Source organism: Acinonyx jubatus, chromosome A1, assembly GCF_027475565.1.
Source record: "Acinonyx jubatus isolate Ajub_Pintada_27869175 chromosome A1, VMU_Ajub_asm_v1.0, whole genome shotgun sequence".
Lineage (NCBI taxonomy): Eukaryota > Metazoa > Chordata > Mammalia > Carnivora > Felidae > Acinonyx > Acinonyx jubatus.
Window position 1 is genome coordinate 132,177,501 of NC_069380.1, and position 13,184 is coordinate 132,190,684.

The 13,184-nt window shown below is 40.3% G+C and overlaps 1 protein-coding gene across 17 annotated transcripts in view; it reads left to right on the forward strand.

Moving 5' to 3' along the window:
- Window positions 1–13,184, forward strand: part of MAST4 (microtubule associated serine/threonine kinase family member 4) — a 556,148-nt gene that overhangs the window by 285,069 nt on the left and 257,895 nt on the right. For all 17 annotated transcript variants that reach the window (XM_053223443.1, XM_027040714.2, XM_053223445.1 and 14 more), the window contains one exon: window positions 2,898–2,929. In XM_053223443.1, the coding sequence (XP_053079418.1) occupies window positions 2,898–2,929 (32 nt within the window). The remainder of the gene's footprint in view (window positions 1–2,897; window positions 2,930–13,184) is intronic.

Here is a 13,184-nt window from a genome sequence, read left to right on the forward strand (position 1 = left end):
GATTCCCTGGGAATTCTTTTACTGGATTTGAGGTACCCTTGTTTGTCCTTACTCTTATCCAGGAATTACAGGAAGGTAACAGTATTGGGGCACCTATGGGTTCAGTTGGTTAAGCCTCCGACTATTGATTTCCACGATTGTGACCCAGATCAGGATCTCAAAGTTGTGAGATTGAACCCCAACTTCACCCTTATACATACATGCTAGTTAGCACATTCAGAAAGGGGGGGCAAAGGAAATTATACTGTCCAGCAAGTAGTGATACACAACACTTCTAAAATATTAGAAGTCACTGAGTAATCAGTTGCAATGAAGATCTTTTTTTTTAATGGTTTTTTAAATTATTTACTTTTGAAACAGAGAGAGACAGAGCCTAAGAAGGGGAGGGGCAGAGAGAGAGAGGGAGACACAGAATGTGAAGCAGGCTCCAGGCTCTGAGCTGTCAGCACAAAGCCTGATGGCACGTGTTAGCGACGTTATCCTGACATCAAGAAAATACAATGAAGACACATACACACTGTACCACAGGGGCTGTGGCAGCCTCGATGCTGCTCTGAGTGGTGCAGACTGGTCATCGTGTGGTCCCCGCACGTTAGCCACTCGCTGCTCCGTGTGCAATTGCCTAGTGCTCCTGGTATCTGCAGCCTTTTGCAGCTCCCCTTCACAAGGTCTTGGCCACCGCACATTCGTTTCTCTCACTTTATTACCATCGCATCTGATTCCAATTTGCTGCCAAATTGAGTTTCCAGTCCCGAGTCTGACATTCAAACCATCAGGTGGATTAGCTCCTTCGGCTTGGTTAGCGGGAAGCTTCAGGTCAGTTGACGGTGGCCTATTAAATGTCCTCTGCTCCTCATCCTGGAGCCTCGGCTGCCGTCCCGCGGAGTGGCAGTGCCGGGTTACCCACCGTAACCTTTCTTCTTGTTTAGAACTCCTCATGCCAGACCTATTGGAAAGACTTCTGATTAAAAACAGAGTTGGTTTTTATCCCTTATCCTGCTGTTTCTGCGGTTTTTCTCGGAGCAGAGCAGCTGGCTTATGGTCAGGTCATTGGGTGGAATATGATTGATTGAACTATGTGGTGATAATTCATTTGGCCCTTTCCCTCTGAATGATCTGTTTGCATGTAGAGTTGAAATAACACCTAACTTATTCTGTTATTTATGATAACACATCGGCTCCGCCTCCTTTTCTTTCTGTGCCAATGTCAGATCAGCTCACAGGACCGCAGTGTTGACTGACTGGAGCTCCAGGCCTTTGCCAGGCATCAGGTTTCGGTAATTCCTTTCCAAAGGACACAGTCTGGTGAAGAATGATTTCTAGAGAGGTCTTCTCTTGCTTCTTTTCTTTTCTTTTTTTTTTTTTTTTTAACTTGAATCCAAAACAGATTTCTCAGTGTTTGTCATAATCAAAGATATACGTATGGAGAATCACTCATTGATTATTCTATTTACATGTCAGTTCCCAAGGAAAACAGTCTTGGTCAGAGACTTTTCTCTTGTCATTAGAGGTTTTAGTAAATGAGGGTATATTTATGTTTGACAGTGAGGCATCCCAGTTGAGCAAACACTATAATTTCTTGGGGATAATCAAGGATTTGAGAAAAAAGCAAAACAAAACAAAAATACAGCATTTCACCACTGAACCCTGTGGCCTTTGAGAAGGAAACGTTAGCTGTTGAGCGGAGGAAGAAGGTCCGTTGTTTCTAAAATGGTTGATTTTTTTTCTTCTTGTAATTAAACAGTGATATGATTATTGTAATTGTATCTGGATATGTTTGCCAGTTAATGAGTAAAGCGTGCTATATTTAAAGCAGCATCCTCCCCTCTGGTCTGCTGCTTCCAAGGCCATGTTCTGGAAGCTAGGCTGGAGTAAATTGTGTTGTTTAGAAGATCTGCAGGCTCTGTCCCTGACACACAGTTAGGGATCCACTAAAAATAAGGGACAGAAAGGCGAATTTGAAGCTGAGGGGATCATGTTTGAGCTCTGGGAGGCAAGAGGAAAAAAAAGTCATTATAGGAATGAAAACCCAAATTTAGTTGAGTCTTTCAAATTTATACTGTGTTCTTTTAGAGTTTAAACAGCCAGATGAGTCATGGCTTCCTATTCTTTAATTACTGTCATCAAGTGATCATTCCTGAGAACCCAGGCATGGAGATATTCCTGTAACCCTTTTTTGTTTGTTTGTTTGCTTGGTTTTTTAGTTTGTTTTCACAGCTTCCCCTATAGTTAGATGGATAGTGATCCTAATTTGTGATAAGGATGAGAGCACCCTTTTTTAAAACTTAAAAGCACTCTATTAATTGTTGCTGTCTGGCATTAGACATTCATTATCCCAAGTCATAAGTCACTCTTATTTTAAGAAATAAAACCAGAAGGAAACCTTTTGCTTTATTTAAAAAATATGTATGTATATATAATCTTTGGAGTGCCCATTGTTTTGCACGAGCTTATTTCTGCTAGGGGTAAATAGTCTGATTTAACTGCCTTTTTTTCATTTCACCTTTCATTTAATTTTAATGTATTATTTCTGCTCCTCCTTCTATCTCTTTCCTTTTGGGGTTCCTCTGATTTTGCCTTCCTCTGATTTTTCCTTATGCTCCAGTTTAGGTCCATGTAACTCAACTCAGTACTTTGCTCTCTTGCTTTGAGAGGATTAATGTCTTTTCTGTTTTGGAATTTAGATAAACTGTGTTTGTAGTTCCAACAGAGTGTATTAAGAGAGCAGTGTAAGGGATCCAGAGTAACATCATGACATTAAAATCTTCGCATTGTGGAAAACGGCAAATCAAGCATAATGAAGAATGGCACATTTTGTGCCACCCATTGGGTGCTTTGCTAGTCTAAGGTTAATGTAGCCTCTCATTTATATGTTTTGTTTTGTTTTTCTTTTGCAGAAGGAGTTGAGTCTCCCCCGAAGAGGAAGTTTGTAAGTAGCCTAATTTTGTTTCCTTATTATTATTTTGTACAGTTCGTTATGTATTCTCTGACTTGTTAAGTTTGCAGTGACAAATGGAGGATAAATGATAATCAACTGAATTAAGAAAACAGACACTTTGCATTTATTTATAAATGTCAAATAATGATTTCAGTATATCTTGAAGGAAGTTGCCAGCTTTTTTCCTTATGGGCATCGTAAACCAAAAAGTTTACTTACTCCTGGGAGAATCTTAATTTAAAAAAAAAAAATTCTCTTATGTCATCACGCAAAACCATTAGTTGGTCTGCAGGTAGTATGAATTGATCTGAGTCAAGAATTAGCGCCCTTCTATGTGATCTGGAAATCTATGATTGTTTTTTATGCTATGGATTTTATGCAAAGTAAGTGATACCCTTTTGCGCTGATGAAGGCTTTGAATCAGCTAAACTTTCTTTTAGGTCTGGATCTTACCGAATTGACTCACGTAATGGTCTTGTTTTAAAATAGCGGATTTATGAACTTTAAGTTGATTTCCTTATAGTTTGTTTCAACCTTTTGTTTTGAAGGCTAATAATATATTTGCATAAATGCTAGTTTTTTACCATTAGCAAGTTGCAGAATGAAATGTATTGCCTTTAATGTTCCACTAAATTTAGAGTAGATTTCTTGTCAGCTAGTACTGTGTAAGGGCTGCTCTAGAAATACTTGGATTTGGTATCTGTGCTGAAGAAATGAGTGGATGGGGCAATGTGCTTTTATTTATTTACTTATTTATTTATTTATTTATTTATTTATTTATTTATGTTTATTTATTTTTGAGAGAGAGAGAGAGAGAGAGAGAGAGACAGAGCGTGAGCGGGGGAGGGGCAGAGAGAGAGGGAAACACAGAATCCAAAGCAGGCTCCAGGCTCTGAGCTGTCAGCACAGAGCCCAACATGGGGCTTGAAGACACAAACCATTGAGATCAGACCTGAGCTGAAGTTGGACCCTTAACTGCCAGAACCACCCAGGTGCCCCAAAGGGCAATGTGCCTTTTAAAGACTAGCTATAATATTTCAGGTACATTTATGCAGATATCAACTTGGAGTTTTGGAAATGTATGTGGTAGCTGTTGGCAGAGAGAATTCATTTTGTTGACTAACTTTTGGGTTATGTCAGCCTTTGCATCTGAGAACCAGAACTTTACCCAGTTACATTTCAATACTGTCCATTTTGGTTCTTAATGTTTCACAGCTTTAGGCTGCCTGGAGGATGCTGGACCATTTTTCTTGAAGAATGTGTCTAGAAAATTTCACTCACTTCCAACTTCTATCTCTGTGTGCTAGAAGTTAATTGCTTAAAAGTTGGCTGTAGGAAATGCCCTTAGAATCAAAAACTTGCCTTCTTCTGAATCTTGATTAGGACTCTCACCTAGACTTGGAGACATCCAAACATTTTGATATTTCTAATCATGATTAAAAATAAGAAATTAGAAAAACAAGTAAAACTACATGAAATAATAGAAAAAAATCTCTTTTCTCTTGTACCTTTATTTAATGCTAAAAGCATTCTAGGTTTGTCTTTAACACTTTATCTGAAAACTTTATAACTTTAGTCAAATCTTCCTTTTAGCCTATATAAAAGATTGCATTTTTTTTCAGTTTCTCAGTATGTTTTTTGTACCTTTCTATTAAGGTAATGTTAACTACAAAATGATTCCCTATGCCTATTAAAGGGCTGTATTTCCTTTTGTAAAATCTCCTTATCTCCATATCTCCTTGTCTAAGTCTGTTAATGTTAGCTGATAGCTGTATATTGATGGGAAAATAGAAGGTAAATAAGATATTTAAATTTATCTACTTCAGAGCTTAGAATCTTTCATGAATGAAAAGGATGATAATTTAAGTTTCTTTGGGATCCATGCTTTGAAAATTTAATGAGAGATATAGAATTACGTTTAAGCCATTTTAAATCTCTTCCCTAATAAAAACCAATTGATCTATCAATCAAACGATGGGAGTAAAACATAGCATAAATCTATCTTTTTCTTTTTAGTGAATTCTGGGAAAATTAATACTTCCAAGTGAAAGAAACAAAAAATAAAGATGCTCCTTTGTATTTTTTATTAAAGACAAATGTTCCCCAGAGAATTAATGCTCTATGATAGAGATGTTTTGGGACTTAACACCACTCAGCATTTTCAGTGACCCCATCCCAAATGCCAGTGATTACTCTCCTCATGCAAGGTTGTTTTATGACTTTGAGAAAAAGAAAATACTTTAAAAAGTAATTGCTAGGGTTATTTTAATACAAATCTAATGAGGAAAGGCACAAGTGGTGCTGGCCAGCATAATGGCACCTAATTATTAAACCTGTTAACACTTGGTCAGTTTATTAGCTGGTTAAATGCCTTCAGCATGAATGTTTTCAGATCTTTTAGTATCTTTTCTCTGAAAGATTGAGGATTTGATCCCTCTGTTCTGTCGAATATTCTCTCCATGTTAACAGTGAGCCACTGCACAGGGTGATGTATTCCTCATGGTCTGTAGTTACAAAGCAATGTGATTGAAAGTGTCAGAGGGTGTGTACCTTCAAAAAGGCTGTGTTCTTGGAAGAAGGTGCCCGATTGTATTATATCCCCGCCTCTACTTTGTATGTCTTGAAGCATGATATTCTGAAAATGCATTGCCATCATTCAGGCACTTAGGGATTTATCAGATTTTTTTTTTTTTTAATGTAGTATCGTCTTAAAGGTAATTTTCATGCCTGGAATCATGGTAACTTATGTTTTCTATCCGTAACAGTTAACTCTTCCATAAAACAACACAGAAAATAGGCTTTTCTTTTTATTACTCATTTAAAGCCTAAAACAAGCAAGTTGTACTGTATGCTGTCTAGAAAATAATCCAGTACTCCAGTAATTTGTATTTTATGATCGTTTTCTCAAGAACTAACTTGAAATCTGTGTTGTTTCAAATATGTTTTAAGAGGTTGTGACCATTTTGTGTGTGTGTGGTACAAGGGGCATCAGAGGAGAAGTGAAAGATGCTTTCCAGGCAAGATATTCCTAAATTACCCATGACTCCAGATCAGTTTTCCAGAGGCTTTTCCAACCCTTGTTCACCTTCAGAGTCCCAGATGCCGTCTCCACTCTGGCTGCTTAGATAGCTAGACTTGAGCTAGTTGTCTTCTTCCCTTCAAAGAGTACCCATGTGCCAGTGCTTGGTCCTCGATGCTTCCAGCACTTTCCCTTCCTTTCTCCTTGGAACTAAAGCTTTCATACTCTCTGCTCTTTCTCCTCTTAGCAACCTGTCAAGATCTATATATCCTTTGACTAAATCATAATATAATCATAGAACAAAATACTGTATAGCAGGTAGAATGAATGAACTGGAGCATATGTATCAACACATGTAATTATCAAAAACAGCATGCAGAACAAAAAGGTAAAAGCAAATTGCACAGGCAAGAAAGCGTTTACATTATAAAAATTAAAAATAAGCAAGACAAGACAGTTTACTGTTTGTAGATGCAAACATGTACAATAAAAATATCAAAAAGGCATGGGCAACAGATGTACAGTAAAGCTTATCAGTGGAGGAAAAGAAAGAAATGGGATTTGAGGGGCTTCCCCAGGGGCTGTCACATATATGATTAATGTGGTATGTACATGGGTGTTTAGAGTATTCCTTCCACATTTTGATATTCTTAAAATATTTTATTTAAAGTGTTCAGTAATTACATGAAGGTAATAGTCAAGCTGTGTTATCCAGATGTAGAGATTTAAAAATAATTTGAAGAGAAAATTAAGTAACTGTTAAACTATTTTGAATGGAAGGAGAGAGCGTACCTGTATTGATTTTTGTTTTATTGTGTGTGTGTGGTTTTTTTTTTTTAATTCTTTTTTTTTATCTATTTTTGAGAAAGATACAAAGGGAAAATGGGAGAGGAGCAGAGACAGAAGGAGACAGAATCCCTATCAGGCTCTGCCTTGTCAGTGCAGAGCCTGATGCAGGGCTCGAACTCATGAATCATGAAATCGTGACCTGAGCCGAAATAAGATTGGAGGCTTAACCAACTGAGCCACACAGGCACCCCCTGTTGTTGTGGTTTTTTTTTTTTTTGTGACATGATGAAGACTGGCCCCATTGAGTACGGTTTTACAGTGGTCAGAATATCTGTTGTGGCAGGTACTTCCTGGTTAGTGCCAGAGCAGCATGATAAACTTTGGTACTTGAGCAGGAAAGGAGGAATGTTTTGACATCTAGTTAGAGACCTAGATTTGTTGTCTTCAGTTTTTAGCCTTTTAAGAGAAGTGACTGTTTTTTAATTCCTACAAGGTGCCTAGCACAGTAAGGTGCAGAGTGTGGATGATGGTAGATCTCCCCAGCCAGACTGTGAGTGTCCCAGCTGAGTCAACTGTCCTGCTCTGGGACTCCGTTCCTATCACAGTGTGTTGAGGACTAACAGTGATTCCGTGGCCCATGCCAGATCTTTCTTGGTTTAAATCAGTGTGGAATACATAGGCTCTCTTGACGTTATTTTGTTTTTCTGGTAACAAGGACTCTACACTGTTCATATTTATCAAAGTGCTAATAGTGCCGTGGGGTCCCTTATCTAGTCCTTACCCATATGTACATCTTGGGTCCTGAAATGACTTTTCCAAGTGGAAAAAACTCTCTGGGAGGTGTTTATTTTCAGGGAGGGAAAGTGGTAAAAAGGTAAAAACCCAAGATGTGAGCTAATGGATGGTTAGGAGCAAAACCAAGGTCTCCCTGGCCTCTACCCTTTATTTTGTTTTAAAGACCCCTTTCTGTTTTGTTAATTGTCCAAATAAACAGCTCTGGGGACAGAGAGAGCTTCTTTTTACATGGAATTTCCTGGTGGGGGGAGGTGCTGGAGATTGGCTGGAGCCAGTTCCTGTCCTCCAATCTTGTTTTTTTTAGCTACCTTTCGTATTTCATTATACAGAGAAGGAAACTGAGCTGTGTATTCTAGCAGCTGAAACGTCAGGCAGAAACTCCCCCTCATGGGCACACAAGTCCTGAAAAACAGTGTTTCCGCCTGCTGAGCAGTTGGGAGTATTGAAATTCCTAAAAGACAACTTGGGGATCTTGGTTTATTTTAATTTCTTGATCTAGCAATAATAAATACTAGTATCCAGTAACTGTTCCTCTCTGTAGAGTTTTGTCCCTTCTCCATTAACACTGTGCTTTTGAAAAAAAGTTTTTTAATGTTTATCTATTTTTGAGAGACAGAGCACTAGTGGGGAAGGAGCAGAGAGAGAGAGGGAGACATAGAATCCGAAGCAGGCTCCGGGCTCCGAGCTGTCAGCACAGAGCCTGACATCGGCTCGAAACCAAGAACTGTGAGATCATGACAGTTGGCAGCTCAACCGGCTGAGCCACCCAGGCGCCCCTCATGCTTTCCTTTTGTTATGTCCTTACTCTGGAGGTAGCCCGAAGTGACTAGGGCTGGGCACTGCATGCCTAGATAGTTGTCTGTTGCCCTCCCCCTTCTTCAGGTCTGCTAGGAAGCCCACCCCCCTACCTACAAAGAAGACCGGCATCTCAAATACATCTGCCACGGTGCCAGACATCCTAGTACTAGAAATCCATTCAGTTGGATCTTAAAGAGCTTTTCTTTTCAGTGTCTCGTTGACTGGTACATACCTTTGGGCAGCTTGTCACTGAGCTGTGTTTAGCACAGCAGCAGACGGTTCATTAATGGAATGTCTTTCTGGTGGACTGATGGGAGATGAGGCAACCAGAGAGGGGAGCAGCTGTCAAGAACTGTTCTGCCCCACGTGTAGGTTAATAAATGTATCAATGGGTGGCAAACTTACCTCCCTTCTTTCTAATTTTGGCTCTCTTGGGCACAGCAGGAAAGGAATGGAAGATGAGTAAGCAACAGAGGGAGAGTGTTGTCAGAGGGTGGCCAGGATGACAGAAGCCAGAGGACGCTCATGGTTGTCAGAAACCTGTGGGTGGAGCTGGACCTGCTGGATGTAGAAGATGGTTTATCCTACTGTAGATATATTGGGCTGAAGGTCCTGGACTGGTTGGAATTTATCATTTCGAGACAAGCTAGGAAGTGGCCTTCTGTGTCATTGAGTAGCCTTGGGTTGATGTCATTGGCATACATAGAAATGTGTATTTTTTTAAGGTAATTTGTAAAGTGTATATTCTTGAGAGAGAGACAGACCGGCAGGGCACAAGCAGGGGAGGGGCAGGGAAAAGGGAGACACAGAATCTGAAGCAGGCTCTAGGCTCTGAGCTGTCAGCACAGAGCCTGACCAGGGGCTCAAGCTCATGAATTGTGAGATAATGACTTGAGCCGAAGTGAGATGCTTAACTGACTGAGCCACCCAGGCGCCCAAGAAATGTGTAGTTTTTAAAACAGAAGAGTTCTATTCCCCCAGTTGTATTTTAGCCAGAACATACTGCCTTCACGAACTGTTTAGACAAGTACTCTGAGTAAAATGAGTAGTTTCGGTCTAGAATGCAAGGAGAGGGAATTGCCTTCATTTTACAACCCAGTTGAATTAGATTTGTGGGATTTTCATCAAGGTGAAGGCAGCATTTCCTGAAACAGATGGAAAGGGCTTACTTGGAGAAAAATAAAGGACAGAGTAAAACCACACTTGTATTTGGATAACTTTTAAAATAAATTTAGTTTTCTCTTCAGTACTTTCTTCCCTCTCACCCCCCACCCATATTGAAGCAAGAATTCAGAATACCCCTTGTCAAAGGCGAGTGGAAGTCCAGTGTCCTTTTGAATGTTAGAAACCCAGAAACAAAACGAAGGAAAAATAGAGTGTTGCATCTGAATTAGCATTTAAAGTGGCATGTTTATATAAAAAGAGAATGGTGTAATATATCCTGAGAGTAAAGAGAGGATTTCAGCCTGTGAAAGAATGTCAATTGCATTTATATATTCATCGAATAGCCAGTTTGGTATTTGGCATATATTTGCAGCGGCTTTTAACATGCATGTATTCATCTTCTGTGAAGTGGGTGGGAGGAGACCTACTGGATAGAAGCAACATAGGATGGATCCTCTTACCTTTGAAACCTTGAGGAAAACCTTAATTTTGCTCCAGGGCAGGAAGGGTTAGGTCCCCCAGGGAGGTTTATGCATTCACATTTCCAAAAACATTTGAGAGTGCAAATTAGAATCTGGAGGAGGGGAAGTGGTGGGGGGGGGGGGTGGGACAGAGCTTATGGACTTTCCACCAGCTGTCAAGGTGAACCTAAAATATCATGCCCAGTTGAGAACAACTGCTCTTAGAGCTTCAGGGTATATGGTGGCAAACTGGGTTTCTGGATGCCCATAAGGCCCAAGGGAATGTTCTCTACTTCACATTTACTAGAATAGCTTTTAAGGAAAAATGAGTCAAACAGGACTTTGGAAAGAGTTTTCAGTGTGCAATCCTTTTCAGCAAGGCTTGTGTAGGGTGACCCCCTAAGGCCACTTGATGGATGTTTCTCACCAAAAGCCACCTTCTCCAGTCTGTAACTCAGTAGGCATTTCAGAGCCTGGAGTTGAGTCACGTTGCCTGGGTTTCAGTCGGTCTCTACCATTTACTCAGTGCTGTGACCTTCAGACGGTTACTGAGCTTCTAGGTGTCTTTGTTTCCTCATTTGTAAAATTTTTTATTTTCGTTTATTTATTTACTTAGAGAAAGAGCACAAGCCAGGGAGGGAAGAAAGAAAAGGGGAGACAGAGAGAATTCCAAGCAGGCTCTGCACTGTCAGAGCAGAGCCAGATGTGGGGCTTGAACTGAGAAACCATGAGATCTTGACCTGAGCCAAAACCAAGAGTCAGATGCTTAACGAACTGAGCTACCCAGGAGCCCCAGATGGAGAGTGTTTTGAAAATTAAATTAGTTAACATTTGTAAAGTGTTTAAAACAGTGTCTGTCATACTATATTATGTAAGTGTTCTGTGAAACAGAACATACTGGGAATTAAGCCCTCCCTGTACCATCCTCTCCCCCATCTCTTATTTTTGTCCTGTAGAATTAGGCCAGAGACTGCAAAGTAGGCAGAGGAAGTTCCTTTAAAGCCAGATCATTTGCCTAGCATTTTCTAAAAGACTGTTTTCCCCCCCAGTTTTTGTCAATGGTGACGTTTTAAAGAGGCATTTGGCCCGCATATCCTTGGGTAGGTCTTTCCCCCATATCCCATGATGGTCAAGCCTGGTAACAGGAGGTTTCCAGGTGACTGTGAGGACAGAACATATACATATTCTGGCTTTATATCATCTGGCTCTGTGGGCACTTTTTGTGCTCAGTGGCCCCTTTTCCAGAATAATCTACCTATCGTTTTTCTCAGTGTAATATACAGATCACTTCTTAAAATTGTGTTTTGGGATAGGCAGGTGTTGAGGAAAATGAAGTTGGGTATTATATATGTCCATATGGAAAATCTTAGTCAGAATTTCATACCTAGAAGAAACTTGAACAGAAATATGATGGAACATACCTTTGAGAAATGTAGAACTAACAACACAGAGGATTTGAGATTTGCTTGTTTTCAGGATAGTTCTGTGAACTGGGACCAGAATTTAGAGTTCCTACACACAGGGACTAGAAGGCAACCTTTCCGTTTGAGGAGCATAATACAGTTGAGTTGGAAAGAGATAATCAGCAAGGATGTGGGTGTGCTTTCTTCTGAAAGACATGAATTTTAGCATCAGCATCCACAGTGTGGTTAAAACAAATGGTAGACACCACACAGTATGCTTGACTTCACCGTGCTTGTCATGATTTCTTTGAACATTTTGGAAAGCTTAGCCCCAGCTCTTCCTGAGTGTTCATACTTATATTTAAAGCCGCAACCAAAGGGAAGACCTCCAGGCACACTCCAGATATGCCCGGGTGTGAAGTTTATTCAGACTGATAAGGAGACTAGGGAGAGCCATGCTGGCAGGGTGTGGTAGGCCCAGCCGCAGTAACAGGTGTGCCCATTATCCAGGCAGACATGAGTGGAGCAGCTGAGTTCTGTATTGTCCTCTTTACCCTGGGGTGTGGCAGTGAGTCAGGCCCTCTGAGGGGAGCCTTGGAGAGGTGGGTGGTAGCTGGAAGACTGGGCATGCATCTTGGTGTTTCACCTTAGAATCTCTGCCCTTTCCTCAGCTGTTCTGACTCCCAAGAATTCAACTCCCTGCTCTTTTTTTTTTTTTTTTTTTTTCTTAGCTCCTTGTGGCAGCTGACTGACCTAATCGGCTGGGGCAAAGTTATTTGAGTGGTCCCTCTGTTTTTCTGAAGTAGAGGTCCCACAGGAGAGCACCTTGGTGGGTCAGTTCTTTTATTTGAACACACATGGGTTGTCTTTTAACATGTTGTTATATAAAGTCCCCTCTCCTGGGATGAGTTTGAGGGCTTCTCCATGCTCAAGTTTTGGAACCTAAGATGTGTCCATTGAACATGCCCGCCATTGTACATTTCTCTTCCCATGGTCTTCTGGGATCTTCTTCACCTCCTAAGCCAACCAAGTAACTTGTGATGGGTACCATAAGGAAATTCAACGCAGATAGTTCTGTAAGGAGGGGAGAAGGTTTCATTAAGTATATTCTATGAATTTTATTTGCATGTGAAAATAGGTGACATCAATTTGACCTAGCACAGAAGAATAAATTTTGATTTTTTCCGAAATGAATATTGTAATCATAATAAATTCAAATATGCCTATTATATGGAGGGGAAGATTTTCAAATGCCTTTTTTCTAGAACTGTAAAACCTTTCAAGATATATTTGCATATTTTGTCGATCTTTATGTGAAAGTGTTCTTATTCTGTTAGAAAATATTAGTGTGGCATATGTATGTGCTCTTGACTATGTAGGAAAAGTGATTTCTAACTTGTGTTGTGTCATCCAGATCAATGAGATTAACATTGGGATGACATTAGCATTGAGTGCCAAACTCTTAATAAACCGTGATTTTCCAATGAAGTCTTTTTTTTTTAGTTTATTTATTTTTGAGAGAGAGAGAGAGAGAGCACGCTCACACACAAGTGGGGGAGGGGCAGGGAGAGACAGAATCTGAAGCAGGCTGTGGGCTCTGAGCTGTCCGCACAGAGCCGGACACGGGGCTCAAACTTCCGGACCCCGAGATCATGACCTGAGCTGAAGTCACACACTTAAACAACTGAGCCACCCAGGCGCCCTTACAATGCAGCCTTATAATGTCATTGTTGGTGGTCATCTGTGCTTTTCCTTAGGTCAGCTTTGAGGCAGAGCTTATCTTTGGGTTTCTTTTTATTTTTTGAAAATCATTCGCT